Source organism: Manduca sexta, chromosome 19 (assembly GCF_014839805.1).
Source record: "Manduca sexta isolate Smith_Timp_Sample1 chromosome 19, JHU_Msex_v1.0, whole genome shotgun sequence".
NCBI lineage: Eukaryota > Metazoa > Arthropoda > Insecta > Lepidoptera > Sphingidae > Manduca > Manduca sexta.
In genome coordinates this window covers 4,688,617-4,706,345 of record NC_051133.1, presented here as the reverse complement: position 1 = coordinate 4,706,345, position 17,729 = coordinate 4,688,617, and the positions used below count along the sequence as shown (strand labels likewise).

The 17,729-nt window shown below is 34.1% G+C and overlaps 2 protein-coding genes across 2 annotated transcripts; both read right to left on the bottom strand.

Moving 5' to 3' along the window:
- Positions 1-748: 748 nt before the first annotated feature.
- Positions 749-3,436, bottom strand: LOC115446133. The gene is made up of 5 exons (XM_037440497.1): positions 3,344-3,436; positions 2,668-2,887; positions 2,037-2,167; positions 1,407-1,553; positions 749-986 (listed from the first exon to the last, which is right to left on the bottom strand). Exons 1-5 carry the CDS (start codon positions 3,408-3,410, stop codon positions 832-834), a joined length of 720 nt encoding a protein of 239 aa, XP_037296394.1. The 5' UTR covers positions 3,411-3,436; the 3' UTR covers positions 749-831.
- Positions 3,437-12,480: 9,044 nt separating this feature from the next.
- LOC119189798 lies at positions 12,481-15,331 on the bottom strand. The gene is made up of 5 exons (XM_037440414.1): positions 15,238-15,331; positions 14,561-14,780; positions 13,934-14,064; positions 13,304-13,456; positions 12,481-12,891 (listed from the first exon to the last, which is right to left on the bottom strand). Exons 1-5 carry the CDS (start codon positions 15,302-15,304, stop codon positions 12,737-12,739), a joined length of 726 nt encoding a protein of 241 aa, XP_037296311.1. The 5' UTR covers positions 15,305-15,331; the 3' UTR covers positions 12,481-12,736.
- Between the last annotated feature and the right edge of the window lie 2,398 nt (positions 15,332-17,729).

Genomic DNA, 17,729 nt, shown 5'->3' with positions numbered 1-17,729 from the left:
AATTAGTTCAGCTAAAACGACATCATTGACTGTTAGGCGGTACGAAGTTCGCCGGGTCAGCTAGTTACAAATAAAGTAATATGTACGTCGTAACTCTATTTTTTGTAATCCAAATTATCATATTATGTGACTTATAAAAATGCATCTTCTTAAATGTATTTTTGTTTTTAATATATTGAAAAAATCATTTTGGCAGTTGACAACACCTCCAAGGTCACCATTTATTATTACAAAGTTTTTTATATCTATAAAGTAGTTAAGAATTATGATTTTCTTAATATTAGCTCTAAAGTGAGAAGAAATTGACTCTTATAATTTTGATTTATAAACGTCATTGCATTGAAGATATATATATTTTTTAATATTACTTGTGATAATAACAGAGTCAAATGATTATAATTTCTTATTAGTCGCTTACCACAAACATGTTGTCTTTTATTTATCTTGTAGAATGATTATGACATTTAGAACATTAAATCATGAAAATAAAATATTTCGATTTTCGAACTAGTATTCAGTCTTAAAATCTTCTATACTTAAAGCTACGATGAAGAATATATTAAGAAAGAAAACAAATAAGTTTTATTTATATTCATTTATTTAACAATAACATTTCAGTTGAGAATTTCTAATGAATTTTTGTTCCAACTTGTGGGTTTTTTGTAAAAAATAAGCATTCCTTTTATGTTTTAAAGATGCCAATCTTATAACCATTTGAACATAACAAAAAAAACAATTTATATTAAAACTATTACAACAAAAATATGCAACTATATAATCTGTGAAATAGCAACGTTTATAATTTTTAAACGAATAATTTTTCCAGTGCTTTTATGCAATGATTTCCAGTTCATCAATGGGTAGCCCTGCCAGGAACTTGTTCATTGCAGCGATCACGATGTCCGCAAGCTCCTTGATGATGGGTTTACCAATTTCGGGCACCAGATCCCTCCAACTCTCACGGATGATCGCACGGATAGGATCAGCTGCAATAATACCGGTATCACCAATATTACTAATGAACCGTTATTTCTAACATAACTTATAGCTACCTACAGCTCCTATTGTCCAGACGAGAATTTATATTCACATTCTCATGTGTACTAACTACTCTCTTGAGTAATACTTCTGATCTAGATTTTGTTCGTAGAGTACACAAGAGTACAATACATTCATCCTTCTTAATATTAATGTATTCTTAAAGAAGAAAAGTGGAGTGGCAATGTTTCTTCGCCACACATTTCTGCCACTTTCTGTGCTATTGGATATGTCTTTAGTCATATTGAACCAAATACTATTCCCATAAAAGTATGTCTTTTCAAAAAGTTCAAAATCTTTATGAGCAGAACTCAGGGGTTCTGTTTGTTTAAACTGGGCTACTGCTTTGATATTTGTAATACACTTACCTTTGGTATTATCTCCGTTGAACAGATTGTGGAATTCAATGAATAATTGCTCAATAAAGTTGAATTTCAAATCGTATGTTGCAATTTTGTAGTGTTCGGCGCCATTCTTATTGAATTTCTGCAGATTAGCTTTCACTGTGAGCTTCACTTTTCTGTAAATTAGTGAAATGTTTTAACAATAAGATTTCTAACCCTGTTTTGTCCCTATATTAAATTATTTGATGTGAGTAAAAAAATTACAAATGATTGCTTAGCAATTTAAAACAATGATTAGTAAGTATAATTTTCAAAGGAGTAATTGTTTCAAAATAAATGTAATATTGCGGATATTGAGAATTATTTACTGGCAAAGAAATTGGTTTCGAAAGTTTTTGCGCCGAATCTTACGTTAGTTCCATAACACTCGAGCCAGCTCAGGTTAGTTCTGTCTATCACTATGAGATGAACTCTTCATTCTTTCAATAGCCAACACTTTATTTACTACCCTATTATTCTTGTCATTAGTTTCACTACAAACATCTGCCTTAACCATGACTAAAATGTTTGTAGATAAAGTTGTATTGATTCCATACATCTATCTTAACAATGAGTAAGAGAACTTCAAAGACTTCAAAGAACAAAAAATATTACCAGTTTTCATCTCCGTCTGACCATGTCCCTCGACAGGTACGCTAAGGAGAGAACCTCCTGCAGTGTAAACCCCCTTAACTTCGATTGGAGTCTCAATCACTACAGTCAGCACAGTTTTATCGTTGTTAGCTCTGTAATCAGCATAAGCATTTGATATAAATGATATATATGACATAGGGTAGTTGATTTTCATTAGCACAATATTACAAAGTATATTTCTTGGGATCACGCAGACATTTGTTGTAAGTATCATGTTCTGAGTGAATACGACATTTATTTTAGGTGTTATAAATAAATTGATAATCATAATAGAAAATAATAGAAGTTTTTTAAAACTTAAAACAAATATAGTTGACAAAAGTAAAATTACAATAAATATAGATGTAATAATTATAGGTTCGGGTAGCTCAGACGGCGGTGTACGTTCGTAGGCGTCGATGTTAGTTCGTAAGAGAGGCAATAATATGGTTGCATTCTACCCGGTAGAGATACTGGACTCTTGACTTTCTCTAGAGGAAATTCATATAAATGATCACCAGACTTGGGGTATCAAGCCGTAGACATAATCGGTATTAAAATCGGAATACTTAAAGGGATAAAAGAATTGTAAAAGCAAACTGTTTGAACTTACTCTACTTTCTTCAAAACAGCTTTTTTCAAGCCCACCACAGTCAAGTCTTCGAACTTCAGCTTAAGGGTGCCTGAATCAGCTACTGCTTTCTTGATGAATAATGGATCTACGGAGGGTGTGTTGAGTTCTTTTATGCCCTCGACAAAGTGTGGTACGACTTTATTACCAGAGGTGAGGAGACAGGCCTTGTCAGTCCATACGCACTTGTCAATATAACTCACTGAAAGAGATAGATACCTTGGTTACAAATATTTTTTAAATCAGTCAGGAAATGAGACATGATTATAAGTATTATAATAAAATTACAATCTTTGTTTTATGTACTGTCTAATGCCAAACGGGCTTCCTCTCCTACCGAGAGGTCCATAGTCTATCACGCTGGCCTAATGTGGCTTGGAATACTTTATATAACTTCGAAATCCGTATGTACAATTCTTTGATATGTAGGAATCGTCACAAGATTTTTCGTCCCTTTAAAACATCGATAATTCACAAAGAAAATACACTGCGAAATCTTGAGTTTTGAGCTTGTGGACCTTCGCCTTGGCAGACCGTTCGATTCTCAGGCTATAGCCGCTAGGTATTGTTATAAAATTCTATTTAAATTGGTTTCTATTATCTGTATAACTCCTCGTAAAGTCTCGATATCACGGTCATTTTTAATGTTCGTCTTTACCTTTTCCACATTCCGCTCCGAGCGCGAAATAACCAACGCACAGAACAAATAATTTTAGAGAGAACATTTGTCACTATTATTTTTCGTGAGAAGCTGACACGTTACTGAAGATATCAGGTGAAATACCACCATTTATAGTGTTTCTTTGAAGGTTGTGTATTTGACCCGAGGATTTAGAAACGTAAAACAAAACATCTACTAGTTTTGCACTTTATTTTTTCTAAGAGGAAAAGGTGACTCCTTCTAAACCTGTGTTCCGAGCTGTCGTACGTTTATTGCGATTTTTCAGAGTTCCGTAATCAAACGTTTCTAATGTTAATTATTGTTTTAAGTTACAAGACTATCTTTTATATGTGTAACAGACCCTCCGTTAGAAAATATGACTCCAGGTCGATTTCGGACGCTGAGTAGCAGTATGCATGCATTGTTGTGTTCCGATTTGAATTAGCTTGTACATATATTAACTGACATTATGAGAGGTAAGTAATATACTTAGTCTGGCCATAAATACTGTTACACTTAATTATAAAAAAATATTACATTTGAATTTCGAATCTGTCATTTTTATACGATTGTTCATTGTGTTTTCTCATTTTGGCGCCAATACATTGTAAAATATTTTGCGATATTAAAATGGTGTGGGGTGATAAAGAGAACCGAATCGCTGTGATAGCATTACACAAAGTAGGTATGGAGCCAAATGCAATTTTTAAAACTCTCCATACACTTGGTATTAGTAAAATGTTTGTGTACCGGGCTATTAATAGGTACAATGAGACCTCCTCTGTTTGTGACAGAAAAAGATCTGGCCGTCCACGTAGTGTTCGTACGAAAAAGGTGGTCAAAGCAGTAAGGGAAAGAATTCGAAGAAATCCTGTCCGAAAGCAAAAGATTTTATCTCGGGAAATGAAGATAGCACCTAGAACCATGTCGCGTATTTTAAAAGATGACTTAGGACTTGCAGCCTATAAGAGACGCACTGGCCATTTCTTAACTGATAATTTAAAGAAGAATAGGGTGGTAAAATCGAAACAACTACTGAAGCGGTACGCAAAGGGAGGTCACAGAAAAATTTTGTTTACGGATGAGAAAATTTTTACAATTGAGCAACATTTTAACAAACAAAATGACCGTATTTATGCTCAAAGCTCTAAGGAAGCTTCCCAATTAGTCGACAGAGTGCAACGTGGACATTATCCGACTTCAGTGATGGTTTGGTGGGGTGTTAGCTATGAAGGAGTGACTGAGCCATATTTTTGTGAAAAAGGTATCAAAACATCGGCACAAGTGTATCAAGATACCATTCTTGAGAAGGTAGTTAAGCCCCTTAACATCACCATGTTCAATAACCAAGTATGGTCCTTCCAGCAAGACTCGGCGCCGGGTCATAAAGCTCGGTCCACGCAGTCTTGGTTGGAATCGAACGTTTCGGACTTCATCAGAGCTGAAGACTGGCCGTCGTCTAGTCCCGATCTTAATCCGCTGGATTATGATTTGTGGTCAGTTTTAGAGAGTACAGCTTGCTCTAAACGCCATGATAATTTGGAGTCCCTAAAACAATCTATACGATTGGCAGTGAAGAATTTTCCCATGGAAAGAGTGCGTGCTTCTATTGATAACTGGCCTCATCGTTTAAAGGACTGTATTGCAGCCAATGGAGACCACTTCGAATAAGCTTTTATATTTTTAATTGTTTTATATTTATGTATTAAACTGACACACTGTAAAAGTAATAAATGTTATTTGCAGTTAACAATTTTTCTTTTTTCTTTATTACAATATTTATGGCAAGACTAGGTATTGCCACGGAGCGCCTTGTAAGTTGTAATTATAATTGTTTAAGGACTTTCTATTGTTTATGGGTGACCCTTATCATCAGGTGAGCGGTTCGCTATCTTATCATTAAGTTGTATAGAAAATATTTTCCGATGAAAGTGGCAATATTGTTTTTTAAATGCTAAGGAGAACAGTTTAAATTTATATCGAATATTAGGAATTCGAATTCTTTAATTTTTTCTGTAACATGGTTGAAAAAGTATCTTGCGTGAACACAGAACTGGGGCATAAAAGCATGTGCAAGAAGATTCAACATGACAAGTTAGCTTTTGGTTTCTTACGAATTAAAATGAAATTAAATTCCATCTGAGATGTGTGATAAAATATATCAACGAGATTACTAAGCTTTCGCCACCGAAACGAAGTGTCGAGGCAATAGCCGCAGGTTCAAACCCCAGACACACCTTTGACTTTACGAAGCTACATATCTTGACTTATCGTTTGCTTCAACAAGAATAGTATTGTGAAGAAACCGACATAACTGAGAATTCTTTATCAGGTTTAATCATGAATTTAAAAGGTATGTGAAACCGGTTATGTCTTTGCGGAATTTATTGGCACTTAATGATATCAGCCCTTTATTATTTCCCACTGCTCGGTATGATTGACTGCTTCGGTGGCGTGTTGTACTGAATGCGTGGTACGACAGCGCTCTGAGGGTTCGAATCCCGGATCTGGCAAAGTGATATTTGGGTTTTTCTGCTCAGTATCAGCCCGTAGTCTGGAATTTGTGCCCAATTTGGCAATAGGCTCGCCCTCTATCACATCATGGGACGCTACACACTTAGTGAAAAGTGGGTGCCTTGGTTGCGCGTCTGCATACCCCTTCGGGGATAAATGCGTGATGTTGTGTGTGTGTGTGTGCTCGGCATGGGCCTCCTCTACTACTGAGAGGGTTTAAATCAATTTCAAAATTCCTATCGAGAACTTGTTGGGTATGCAGGTTTCCTCGCGATGCTTTCCTTCACCGAAAGCAAGCGATAATTCACAAAAATATACATAATTTATTAGAAAAGTCAGAGGTGTGTGCTCTTGGGATTTGAACCTACGGACAGTCGCGGCAGCCCGTTTCACATCCAACTAGGCTATCGCCGCTTTTATATTGACACTTACGGTAACAATTTTAAATTTAAGACTATTAAGAATTAATATTATAGATTACGATTTAATAATAACTAATTGCAAGTACAAGCTTCTAATAATCATTATTAAACACTAATGATAATAAGAGTAATATGTGTTCGGACTATTATTCATAACACCGCCTAAAGCGCATTGCTGGTTTCATTTGTGTAAATGGATAACATATCAATTAAAACACGTTACTATAAACGCTATTATAACGTTGCATTTAACGTTATTGACCAATATTGTCATAACTAGTATTTACTTGCCACCGCGCTCGCATTTACTTTTTACAGTTTAATATGCACACAAAATTGATTTTACTTTACTTCTAACTAACATTTACACAACTTTACTGTCGCATGTATGTGATAAGTAAGAATAAGATATATAAAGAATACTAAGTACTCACCTCAGGGCTAAGTTTCATTACAGCAACTGGATAAAAAAAACGGACAATTGAGTTGGACACGCGCACGTAGTGTTCCGTAACACCTTGTAGGTAAGGTATTTAAATATATAAGTTCGAAGCTGACAAATTTTACTGTGTCGTTCAATCCCGAGAGACGTTTATTGCATCAACCGCAAATAATAGGTTTGTAATAGTAAATTCACTTTTTTCCTTTTTAAAGTCCATATTTATGGATTTCCATATAGTTTTCAGCTTATTTCCTTTAGATTCAGGCACTATAAGAGATTGTTCTTCCCATATTTCATGATTCTAGAGCAAAGGGAACCGTATGAACGAGTACCAGGTTTTGATTCCCTTGTGAAATCGCAAAATATGCGACAAACTGTCATAATATCTTTTGATCGCGTTGTCTTACAAGTTTGATATTTTCACAACTGAAAGAGACCATAGATCCGAGTATCTATACGTAATATGAAATAAAGTCCCCAAAGCTATCTGTCTGTATGTGATTGATTTTTTCAAAATCTACTGAACTGATTATTGTACGGTTTTTACTAAAAGATAGTGCAATTTTTGAGGATGGTTTAGACTACTTTTGATCCTAGAATTTAAATAAAAAAATGTGACTCATCGATTTCGACGCGGGCGAAGCCGCGGGCGCAGCTAGTTTTATATATTTCAATTAGATACCTTTACGTATTTCTGCAAAAAGTCTTGACAGATAAACTTACGGACTACAAAGTGATGCTATAAGCGCTCCTTTCGAAGTACGGAACTCCAAAAACCGCACATAATACACAAATCAATTTGCATTAACTTAAACATCTTATCTCGAAAGCCATTCTAACAGTCGATATCGTAAGCACTAATCCAACTATGGCTCGGTAACCGCGACCAGAATATTAATTTTATTCGATGTTCGTGAACCGAATAGGGCGAACTCACAAGGGCGATGGGACGTGTATTTGGCAACCCTAACGAGAACTTTTCAAAAATCGATAATGGTTGACTGATATGCATATAAAAACGTCACTAGAAAGCAAAATTGGCAATTGTTTACTTGGACAACATGATTATTCTAGTTATTATAGTTTTTAACCAAACTACTGAACGCTTTCGAAAAAATATTATGGGAACAATCTGGAGAAAAATTCTTTCGAATAAAAAACATTTATTCTAATCGGTTCACAAATGACCGAGCTCAGAGGTAATAAACAGAAAAAAACCTTTTTATAAGTCGATTAAAATATCCAATACTTAATTCTTTAATTCTATTTTGTTTTAAAATAATTACTCTACCTCAGTAATAAGAGCATTCATCGAAAAAATATAATGAAAGACTTATAAAGCCACGCTGTAGACATATTATTTTTACATTTTGTATGGCCCATACTAGGTTTACAATTGACAGAAAACAGACATGAATTACAGACTTTTGTATGGATTTGCAGACGCAAAATTTTCCCTCTTTGCTAATTTCTGTCTTGGACGCAAAGAGTACTAAGATTATATAGAGCGGACATTGAGTAGATTGTCATACAAAAATTTTGCGCTGTGATGGTTACTCAGTCTACCGTGAAATAGCAAGATACTAATTCAAAATACTTCTTATTTTTTACATATATTGATTTGCACATTCGAATGCCCTCATTACCATATTTTTGGTATATATGTTATTTTTGTGTGAATATCTAAGGACGCTGTGACATCTTGTCACTCAGATGTTTCAAATAAGACGACTCATCAATTGGTAATAAATTTTGGAGTAAAAATTTCGTCCTGATGACCGGTCTATAACTAACTATACTGTTTAATGTCTTTGCTTGGATATTGTGTTTCGCACTGGTGTAGTATTTATATATCTTGAACAATATATATTGTCTAAAATATTTGAAAACTATATAATTAACAATATGTTCACTACAGCTAGTCAAAGCCCCCTTAAAAATCCATGGAGATCGAATGAGTAAACAGTAAATAAGTTTTAAACATTGAAATAGTAATTCAGATACACTGCGCATAATCATTACAGCACCGCCCTGTACATTTACGAACCGTCCACGACATTTTGTTCTGAACAACTCTCGCGAATGCATTTTTATTAGCTCACTGTATTAAAACAATGCGTACGATTGTGAGATGAATGAGATGTTTTTAAAAGTTCGTTCAGAATGTTCTACTCGCTGACCTCCATTGTTCCATTCGAAATTTAAAAATATATTTTGTTTAAATGCTTTCGTTGCTATGTAGAAATGCGAAATTATATGTAACTAGCTTTTGCTCGCGGCTTTGCCCGCGTGAAGGAGTTTTCCGGGATAAAAGTCCCGCTATATATTTTACCGGAATAGAAAGTAACCTATAACCTTCCCAGGATCAATTATTTCCATATAAAACATTCATAAAAATCCGTTCAGTAGATTCTCAGAAAAGGGGACTTTGTTTTATAATATGTATAAGTTACAAAAAAGGACAAAGTTTATCTACTTTAATACTAAAAGCGATAAATATATTCATTTTGAAAAGTTTGATAAATATTCTAAAATGTGTAGTGTAAAAAAAGTAACGGATTTAATTATATTTATGGCTCACTATTTTGGCCATAATGGCTTTCACATAAAATGTAGATATATGCTGTCGCGGACTTTTATTTAAAACTGTTTAAGACAAAAAATCCTACACCATCTTGGTCTAATTCCAGCGATTTAGGCAGCGTACGCCAAAATAGCATTTTTTTCCGACTTACTTGATATGTATCGTTATATTACGACCAAATTACACAAAATCATTATAAAATGTAGCCTATGTGTTAGTCTGATTTATAACCAATATTACTGTAAAGTTTCATCCAAATACGTTCAGTTATTTTTTTCCGGAAAGAGGAATAAACATACATACATACATACATCCATCCATCCTGATAAACTTTCGCATTTATAATATTAGTAGGACTAGCGGGACTGGCAGACGATGTCTTGCCACAGACCGCATTTTATGTAAACTACCATTAACCGTTTAAGTTTCGACAACAGCGCCACCTATCGGATCCACAATTATCCTATGACTCAAGCTGGAAGTAGCTAAACTATTACAAATATATTCAATGAAATCGGTTAGGTGATTTTGGAGATTTACGTGTACAAAAAAATACTTTTCCCAAATTTTCCATTAATTTTTCAAGATTATTCTTTGACACAAACTTTGTTCTCAATTTAAGGAAAACAATACATAAAGAATCAGTCAAGCCGGTCGAACCATTGTCATGTAAGACAGTGTAACAATAATTTGTTTATTTGTTTAAAAATTATCAACCCATTTTCAAGATCAAATTAAAGATAGGCCATATGGTCGTACATTGAAATCGGCTGTTGTACATATGGTGGAAATCGAACTATGCGAAATTCTTGTGCCCGCATAAAGCGTAAGTTTGCACATCTCAATACAAACACCTGTGCACTGACCATGGAGATTTGAAATGCAGATAAAGCGCCCCGAATGACATTTATACTACCTATAAATATAAAAGTAATATCTTTTTTCATCCGAGCACAGCAAAGTGACCCCCTATATCAGATACTGGAGTGGTGTCCAATAGAATGTTGACTGACGAGAAATGATTATCCCTCGGCAAACGACGTTATGATGCTGACCTGTTGGAACCAGAAATACACAGGCTGATCCCGGAACGCGACACACTTACGTGGGCCACTACGGCAGGTTTTAACGCCTTGTGTACGATGGTCGCAATCTGGGAGGATATAAAATATACCCTACCACCAACAAAAGTGAAGTATTAAGTGCTCTCTGAGTTAGTCGACAGAAATGCAACCATTATTTGCCAGCTTTACTTCCATTCTATAGCATGATGGGGTAAAGTGACTGTTGGCGAAATAGTTGCATCGAAAGAAGTTCCAATTTAAACGTATTCTTATTTTGTATGCTGCGGTCTCCTATAATTGAAGAAGCACGTCACATTGTTAATTGTAAAACTGCTATAAAATTGTTTTTATTAAATGTCGTGTATCCTTCGTTGAAGGTTCTTAAATAAATTAATAAATTTTGATTACATATTCAAAGACTGAATTTTCGCGTCTCAAAGTAATACACTGGTACTAGCTAAGGCGCTTTATTCATCATGCATTAATACAGCAAATATCCAAAAAAAACAAAGTATTTTTTGATATACTTACAAATGAGTTATTTTGATTGTTCTGTTCTCGGAATTGGTTGAAAATTAAGATTCGGATTTAATCAACCATGGATGAATAACAATACATAAGTGTAATGCCTTAGATATATCTCTAAATAAATTATATAACAGACGGCTAATGTTTTATTACTCAAAGAAAATATTTAAAAAATTACAAATCTATATATACTTATAAAACAAAGACGGGTTTGTTATAACACTTATAACTCGAGATCTGCTGAACCAATTTTCATGGTTATTGATTCGTTGGAGTTGTCTCCGCCCCGAATAGCAGAATACATCTTAAAAACAATGAAAACTCGATACGTGTAATAATACTTAATCATTTCAATAAATGCTCATTGTTGTTTATTACATGTCAAACATTTGTTGTCCAATCCTGTCAAATACTGTAACAACTATTCATGTGTGCGTTCAGAAATTTATTTTGTGTAAAATGTCTCGAAAGTTTAGGTACTGTTATATTTGTTTGTTTTAGACATTAATTTGTGTAAATTATTTATTAATTTTTAATTTTTTAGAAAAAAAAAACCATACGCATATTAGCTGTAAATGGTAAGAGAGGGAAAGGAATAGGGTAGAGGAGAGAGGGACCATCTCGAATAGAAGTGTATAGACAAATCGAGAAAAATCTAAAATAGCTCGGAATAATACCTAAGACTTATTCTACAGGTTAACAAAAGTGTAAATGCCTTTTTTAAGGTTGTCTATGATTTTTCTTGATAAGCTATTGTCTATGTCTCGAAAGTTCAGGCACTGTTATGAATTAATCCGAGTGTATCCCAATCTGCACAACACAGTTTTCAATCATTTTTTTCTGACATGTGTTTGAAGTACTTAATTATTATTATTTTTTTAATTTTTATTCCCATTCTGTATGTATTCATCATCGTGCTTCATTCATCATAATAAAATACTTTTATATTTCTATTATTTTGTATCATTGTATTACGTTCATCAAAGCCTAAATTAGTTCAGCTAAAAGGTAACACGACATTCATTGACTGTTAGGCGGTACGAAGTTCGCCGGGTCAGCTAGTTACAAATAAAGTAATATGTACGTCGTAACTCTATTTTTTGTAATCCAAATTATCATATTATGTGACTTATAAAAATGCATCTTCTTAAATGTATTTTTGTTTTTAATATATTGAAAAAAATCATTTTGGCAGTTAACAACACCTCCAAGATCACCATTTATTATTACAAAGTTTTTTATATCTATAAAGTAGTTAAGAATTATGATTTTCTTAATATTAGCTCTAAAGTGAGAAGAAATTGACTCTTACAATTTTGATTTATAAACGTCACTGCATTGAAGATATATATTTTTTTTAATATTACTTGTGATAATAACATAGAGTCAAATTATTATAATTTTGTTTTTAGTCGCTTATCACAAGCATGTTATCTTTTACTTATCTTGTAGAATGATTATGACATTTAGAAAATTAAATCTTGACAAAAAAAATGCGATTTTCGAACTAGTATTCACCCTTAAAATCTTCTATACTTAAAGCTATGATGGAGAATGTATTAAGAAAGAAAACAAAGAGGTTTTTATTGATATTCATTTATTTAACAATAACATTTCAGTTGAGAATTTCTAATGAATTTTTTGTTCAAACTTGTCGGTATATTGTAAAAAAATAAGCATCCCTTTTATGTTTTAAAGATGCCAATCTTATAACCATTTGAACATAACAAAAAAAAAACAATTTATATTAAAACTATTACAACAAAAATATGCAACTATATAATCTGTGAAATAGCAACGTTTATAATTTTTAAACGAATAATTTTTCCAGTGCTTTTATGCAATGATTTCCAGTTCATCAATGGGTAGCCCTGCCAGGAACTTGTTCATTGCAGCGATCACGATGTCCGCAAGCTCCTTGATGATGGGTTTACCAATTTCGGGCACCAAATCCCTCCAACTCTCACGGATGATCGCACGGATAGGATCAGCTGCAATAATACCGGTATCACCAATATTACTAATGAACCGTTATTTGTAACACAACTTATAGCTACCTACAGCTCCTATTGTCCAGACGAGAATTTATATTCACATTCTCATGTGTAATACTCTCTTGAGTAATACTTCTGATCTAGATTTTGTTCGTAGAGTACACAAGAGTACAATACATTCATCCTTCTTAATATTAATGTATTCTTAAAGAAGAAAAGTGGAGTGGCAATGTTTCTTCGCCACACATTTCTGCCACTTTCTGTGCTATTGGATATGTCTTTAGTCATATTGAACCACTATTCCTATAAAAGTATGTCTTTTCAAAAAGTTCAAAATCTTTATGAGCAGAACTCAGGGGCTCTGTTTGTTTAAACTGGGCTACTGCTTTGATATTTGTAATACACTTACCTTTGGTATTATCTCCGTTGAACAGATTGTGGAATTCAATGAATAATTGCTCAATAAAGTTGAATTTCAAATCGTATGTTGCAATTTTGTAGTGTTCGGCGCCATTCTTATTGAATTTCTGCAGATTAGCTTTCACTGTGAGCTTCACTTTTTCTGTAAATTAGTGAAATGTTTTAACAATAAGATTTCTAACCCTGTTTTGTCCCTATATTAAATTATTTGATGTGAGTAAAAAAATTACAAATGATTGCTTAGCAATTTAAAACAATGATTAGTAAGTATAATTTTCAAAGGAGTAATTGTTTCCAAAATAAATGTAATATTGCGGATATTGAGAATTATTTACTGGCAAAGAAATTGGTTTCGAAAGTTTTTACGCCGAATCTACGTTAGTTCCATAACACTCGAGCCAGCTCAGGTTAGTTCTGTCTATCACTATGAGATGAACTCTTCATTCTTTCAATAGCCAACACTTTATTTACTACCCTATTATTCTTGTCATTAGTTTCACTACAAACATCTGCCTTAACCATGACTAAAATGTTTGTAGATAAAGTTGTATTGATTCCATACATCTATCTTAACAATGAGTAAGAGAACTTCAAAGACTTCAAAGAACAAAAATATTACCAGTTTTCATCTCCGTCTGACCATGTCCCTCGACAGGTACGCTAAGGAGAGAACCTCCTGCAGTGTAAACCCCCTTAACTTCGATTGGAGTCTCAATCACTACAGTCAGCACAGTTTTATCGTTGTTAGCTCTGTAATCAGCATAAGCATTTGATATAAATGATATATATGACATAGGGTAGCTGATTTTCATTAGCACAATATTACAAAGTATATTTCTTGGGATCACGCAGACATTTGTTGTAAGTATCATGTTCTGAGTGAATACGACATTTATTTTAGGTGTTATAAATAAATTGATAATCATAATAGAAAATAATAGAAGTTTTTTAAAACTTAAAACAAATATAGTTGACAAAAGTAAAATTACAATAAATATAGATGTAATAATTATAGGTTCGGGTAGCTCAGACGGCGGTGTACGTTCGTAGGCGTCGATGTTAGTTCGTAAGAGAGGCAATAATATGGTTGCATTCTACCCGGTAGAGATACTGACTCTTGACTTTCTCTAGAGGAAATTCATATAAATGATCACCAGACTTGGGTATCAAGCCGTAGACATAATCGGTATTAAAATCGGAATACTTAAAGGATAAAGAATTGTAAAAGCAAACTGTTTGAACTTACTCTACTTTCTTCAAAACAGCTTTTTTCAAGCCCACCACAGTCAAGTCTTCGAACTTCAGCTTAAGGGTGCCTGAATCAGCTACTGCTTTCTTGATGAATAATGGATCTACGGAGGGTGTGTTGAGTTCTTTTATGCCCTCGACAAAGTGTGGTACGACTTTATTACCAGAGGTGAGGAGACAGGCCTTGTCAGTCCATACGCACTTGTCAATATAACTCACTGAAAGAGATAGATACCTTGGTTACAAATATTTTTAAATCAGTCAGGAAATGAGACATGATTATAAGTATTATAATAAAATTACAATCTTTGTTTTATGTACTGTCTAATGCCAAACGGGCTTCCTCTCCTACCGAGAGGTCCATAGTCTATCACGCTGGCCTAATGTGGCTTGGAATACTTTATATAACTTCGAAATCCGTATGTACGATTCTTTGATATGTAGGAATCGTCACAAGATTTTTCGTCCCTTTAAAAACATCGATAATTCACAAAGAAAATACACTGCGAAATCTTGAGTTTTGAGCTTGTGGACCTTCGCCTTGGCAGACCGTTCGATTCTCAGGCTATAGCCGCTAGGTATTGTTATAAAATTCTATTTAAATTGGTTTCTATTATCTGTATAACTCCTCGTAAAGTCTCGATATCACGGTCATTTTTAATGTTCAGTCTTTACCTTTTCCACATTCCGCTCCGAGCGCGAAATAACCAACGCACAGAACAAATAATTTTAGAGAGAACATTTTGTCACTATTATTTTTCGTGAGAAGCTGACACGTTACTGAAGATATCAGGTGAAATACCACCATTTATAGTGTTTCTTTGAAGGTTGTGTATTTGACCCGAGGACGAAACGTAAAACAAAACATCTACTAGTTTTGCACTTTATTTTTTTCTAAGAGGAAAAAGGTGACTCCTTCTAAACCTGTGTTCCGAGCTGTCGTACGTTTATTGCGATTTTTCAGAGTTCCGTAATCAAACGTTTCTAATGTTAATTATTGTTTTAAGTTACAAGACTATCTTTTATATGTGTAATAGACCCTCCGTTAGAAAATATGACTCCAGGTCGATTTCGGACGCTGAGTAGCAGTATGCACGCATTGTTGTGTTCCGATTTGAATTAGCTTGTACATATATTAACTGACATTATGAGAGGTAAGTAATATATTGCCACGGAGCGCCTTGTAAGTTGTAATTATAATTTTTTAAGGTCTTGCTATTGTTGATGGGTGACCCTTATCATCAGGTGAGCTTCTCTATAATTAAGTTGTATAGAAAATATTTTCCGATGACAGTGGCAATATTGTTTTTTAAATGCTAAGCAGAATAGTTAAAATTTATAATCATTATGAGAAATTCGAATTCTTTATTTCTTTCTGTAACATGGTTGAAAAAGTATCTTGCGTGAACACAGAACTGGGGCATAACAGCATGTGCAATAAGATCCAACATGACAAGTTAGCTTTTAATTTCCTACGCATTGAAATTAAATTAAATAATTCCATCTAAGATGTGGGTAATTAACGAGATTACTATCGCAAAGTTCGGTTTACACTTGGCTAGTTTTATGAGTAATTACATTTTGTCTTTATGGCAAAGTTATTGAAGTCGCTCATAGGACAATTTTGTATGTCAGTAGGTTGTCCTTATTTACTGATGACCTGATAATGGTTTTTGTTAACTTAATGCCGACTTCTAAAGATTCATTTAGCACTAAATCTAATGGCGCTCAATTGCGGAAAGTTCCGTACCATTTTATATTCTATAGATTGATATTATATTTGGAATAATACCTAATTTATATTTGCTTTAAATGAAGTTTGTGACTAGACCACTACCGCTGCTGGTAACACAGCGTACTTTCACAGTAAACTCGCGAAACGATTCCCGTGCTGAGGTCTCAAATTTGAGGCATTTGCTGATAGAATATATTTTAAATTCGCCCGGATAGCGACCACCGTAAACAAGGTGTTAAAACCCGCCACAGTGGACCACGTAAGTGGGTCATGTTCCGGGAACAGCCTGTACATATCGTGTTCCAAAAGGCCGGCATAATTGTGTCGACCGTCGAGGGGTAATCAACTCTTGTCAATCGAGATTCTTTTGGACCTCCATCCACAAGTGACGCGGGGTCACTTTGCCCCGTCCGTATAACAAAAGAATTCTATCGCCTAGGACAGCCGTGTTAGGTCTTTTGCACATTATCAGCTTGGAGTGTTGTGCCTGGTATCGCAATAGGCCTGCTCGGGCAACGAAAAGTGGCATGCTATGAAACTAGTGGAACTGAATCATGAGGTATTCAAATCGAGAATTCTAAACCAACATTTAATCATACTGTGATATTATAAGGTTGATAATATATTTTCTAGTAGGTAGGAGGTACTCTGAGATTTCCTTTGGTTTGACATAATACCTCTTTTAAACTATTTGTGAATTAAGACCTCCTCTCACATTTCGACATTAAAGGTGAGCTAAGTCAAATCTAGGTTATAGGTTTTATTGTTTTCGTTGCCTAGATTTATGAGGGGAGATTAAGGTTTTTTGCTGTTCATAATCGTTTCTATTAAATATTGATGCGTATTAATTAACCTTATATATGTTTTTCGTATACATTATTTATTTAGATTAAGATTATTTTAAAATGTAATTAATTGGATAAAAACTTGTATAGCTTATTAAATGACTATTCATACTGCGTCAGAGGCGTAGTTGTTTGCTTACGTGGCATAACTACCGAGCTAAGGTCCTAGGTTCGAATCCCGAATCGAGATAAGTGTTGGATTTTTCTTATCAGTATCAGCTGAGAGTCTAGAATTCGTGCTCGATGTGGCGATAGGTTCAACCCCTAACACTTGATGGGTATACACCTCTGCGTATAAAGGCGTGATGTTTTGATATTCACAATGAGTTAATAATACAATTGTATTGTAATATGGTAATTTCTAGAAAACATACTATAATAATCTTAACATCTATACATATTATAAAACAAAGTCCCCTTTTCTGTCTGTCTGTTATCGATTTTCACAAAATCTCCTGAACGGATTTTTATGAAATTTCGTATAGAGATAGTTTAAGGCCCTGAGAAGGTTATAGGCTTTCTATCCCGGAAAATACACAGCGGGACTTTTATCCCGGAATATTCCTTCACACAGGCGAAGCCGCGAG

What these genes read in the sequence shown, in the direction of transcription:
- LOC115446133 (XM_037440497.1), bottom strand. Translation starts at nt 3,410, where the DNA reads ATGTTCTCTCTAAAATTATTTGTTCTGTGCGTTGGTTATTTCGCGCTC. An exon ending in CGGAGCGGAATGTGGAAAAG is followed by an intron (nt 2,888 to 3,343) that starts GTAAAGACGAAC and finishes TATCTCTTTCAG; the next exon opens with TGAGTTATATTGACAAGTGC. An exon ending in CAACGGAGATAATACCAAAG is followed by an intron (nt 987 to 1,406) that starts GTAAGTGTATTA and finishes GTATTATTGCAG; the next exon opens with CTGATCCTATCCGTGCGATC.
- LOC119189798 (XM_037440414.1), bottom strand. Translation starts at nt 15,304, where the DNA reads ATGTTCTCTCTAAAATTATTTGTTCTGTGCGTTGGTTATTTCGCGCTC. An exon ending in CGGAGCGGAATGTGGAAAAG is followed by an intron (nt 14,781 to 15,237) that starts GTAAAGACTGAA and finishes TATCTCTTTCAG; the next exon opens with TGAGTTATATTGACAAGTGC. An exon ending in GCTGTTTTGAAGAAAGTAGA is followed by an intron (nt 14,065 to 14,560) that starts GTAAGTTCAAAC and finishes TGCTGATTACAG; the next exon opens with AGCTAACAACGATAAAACTG.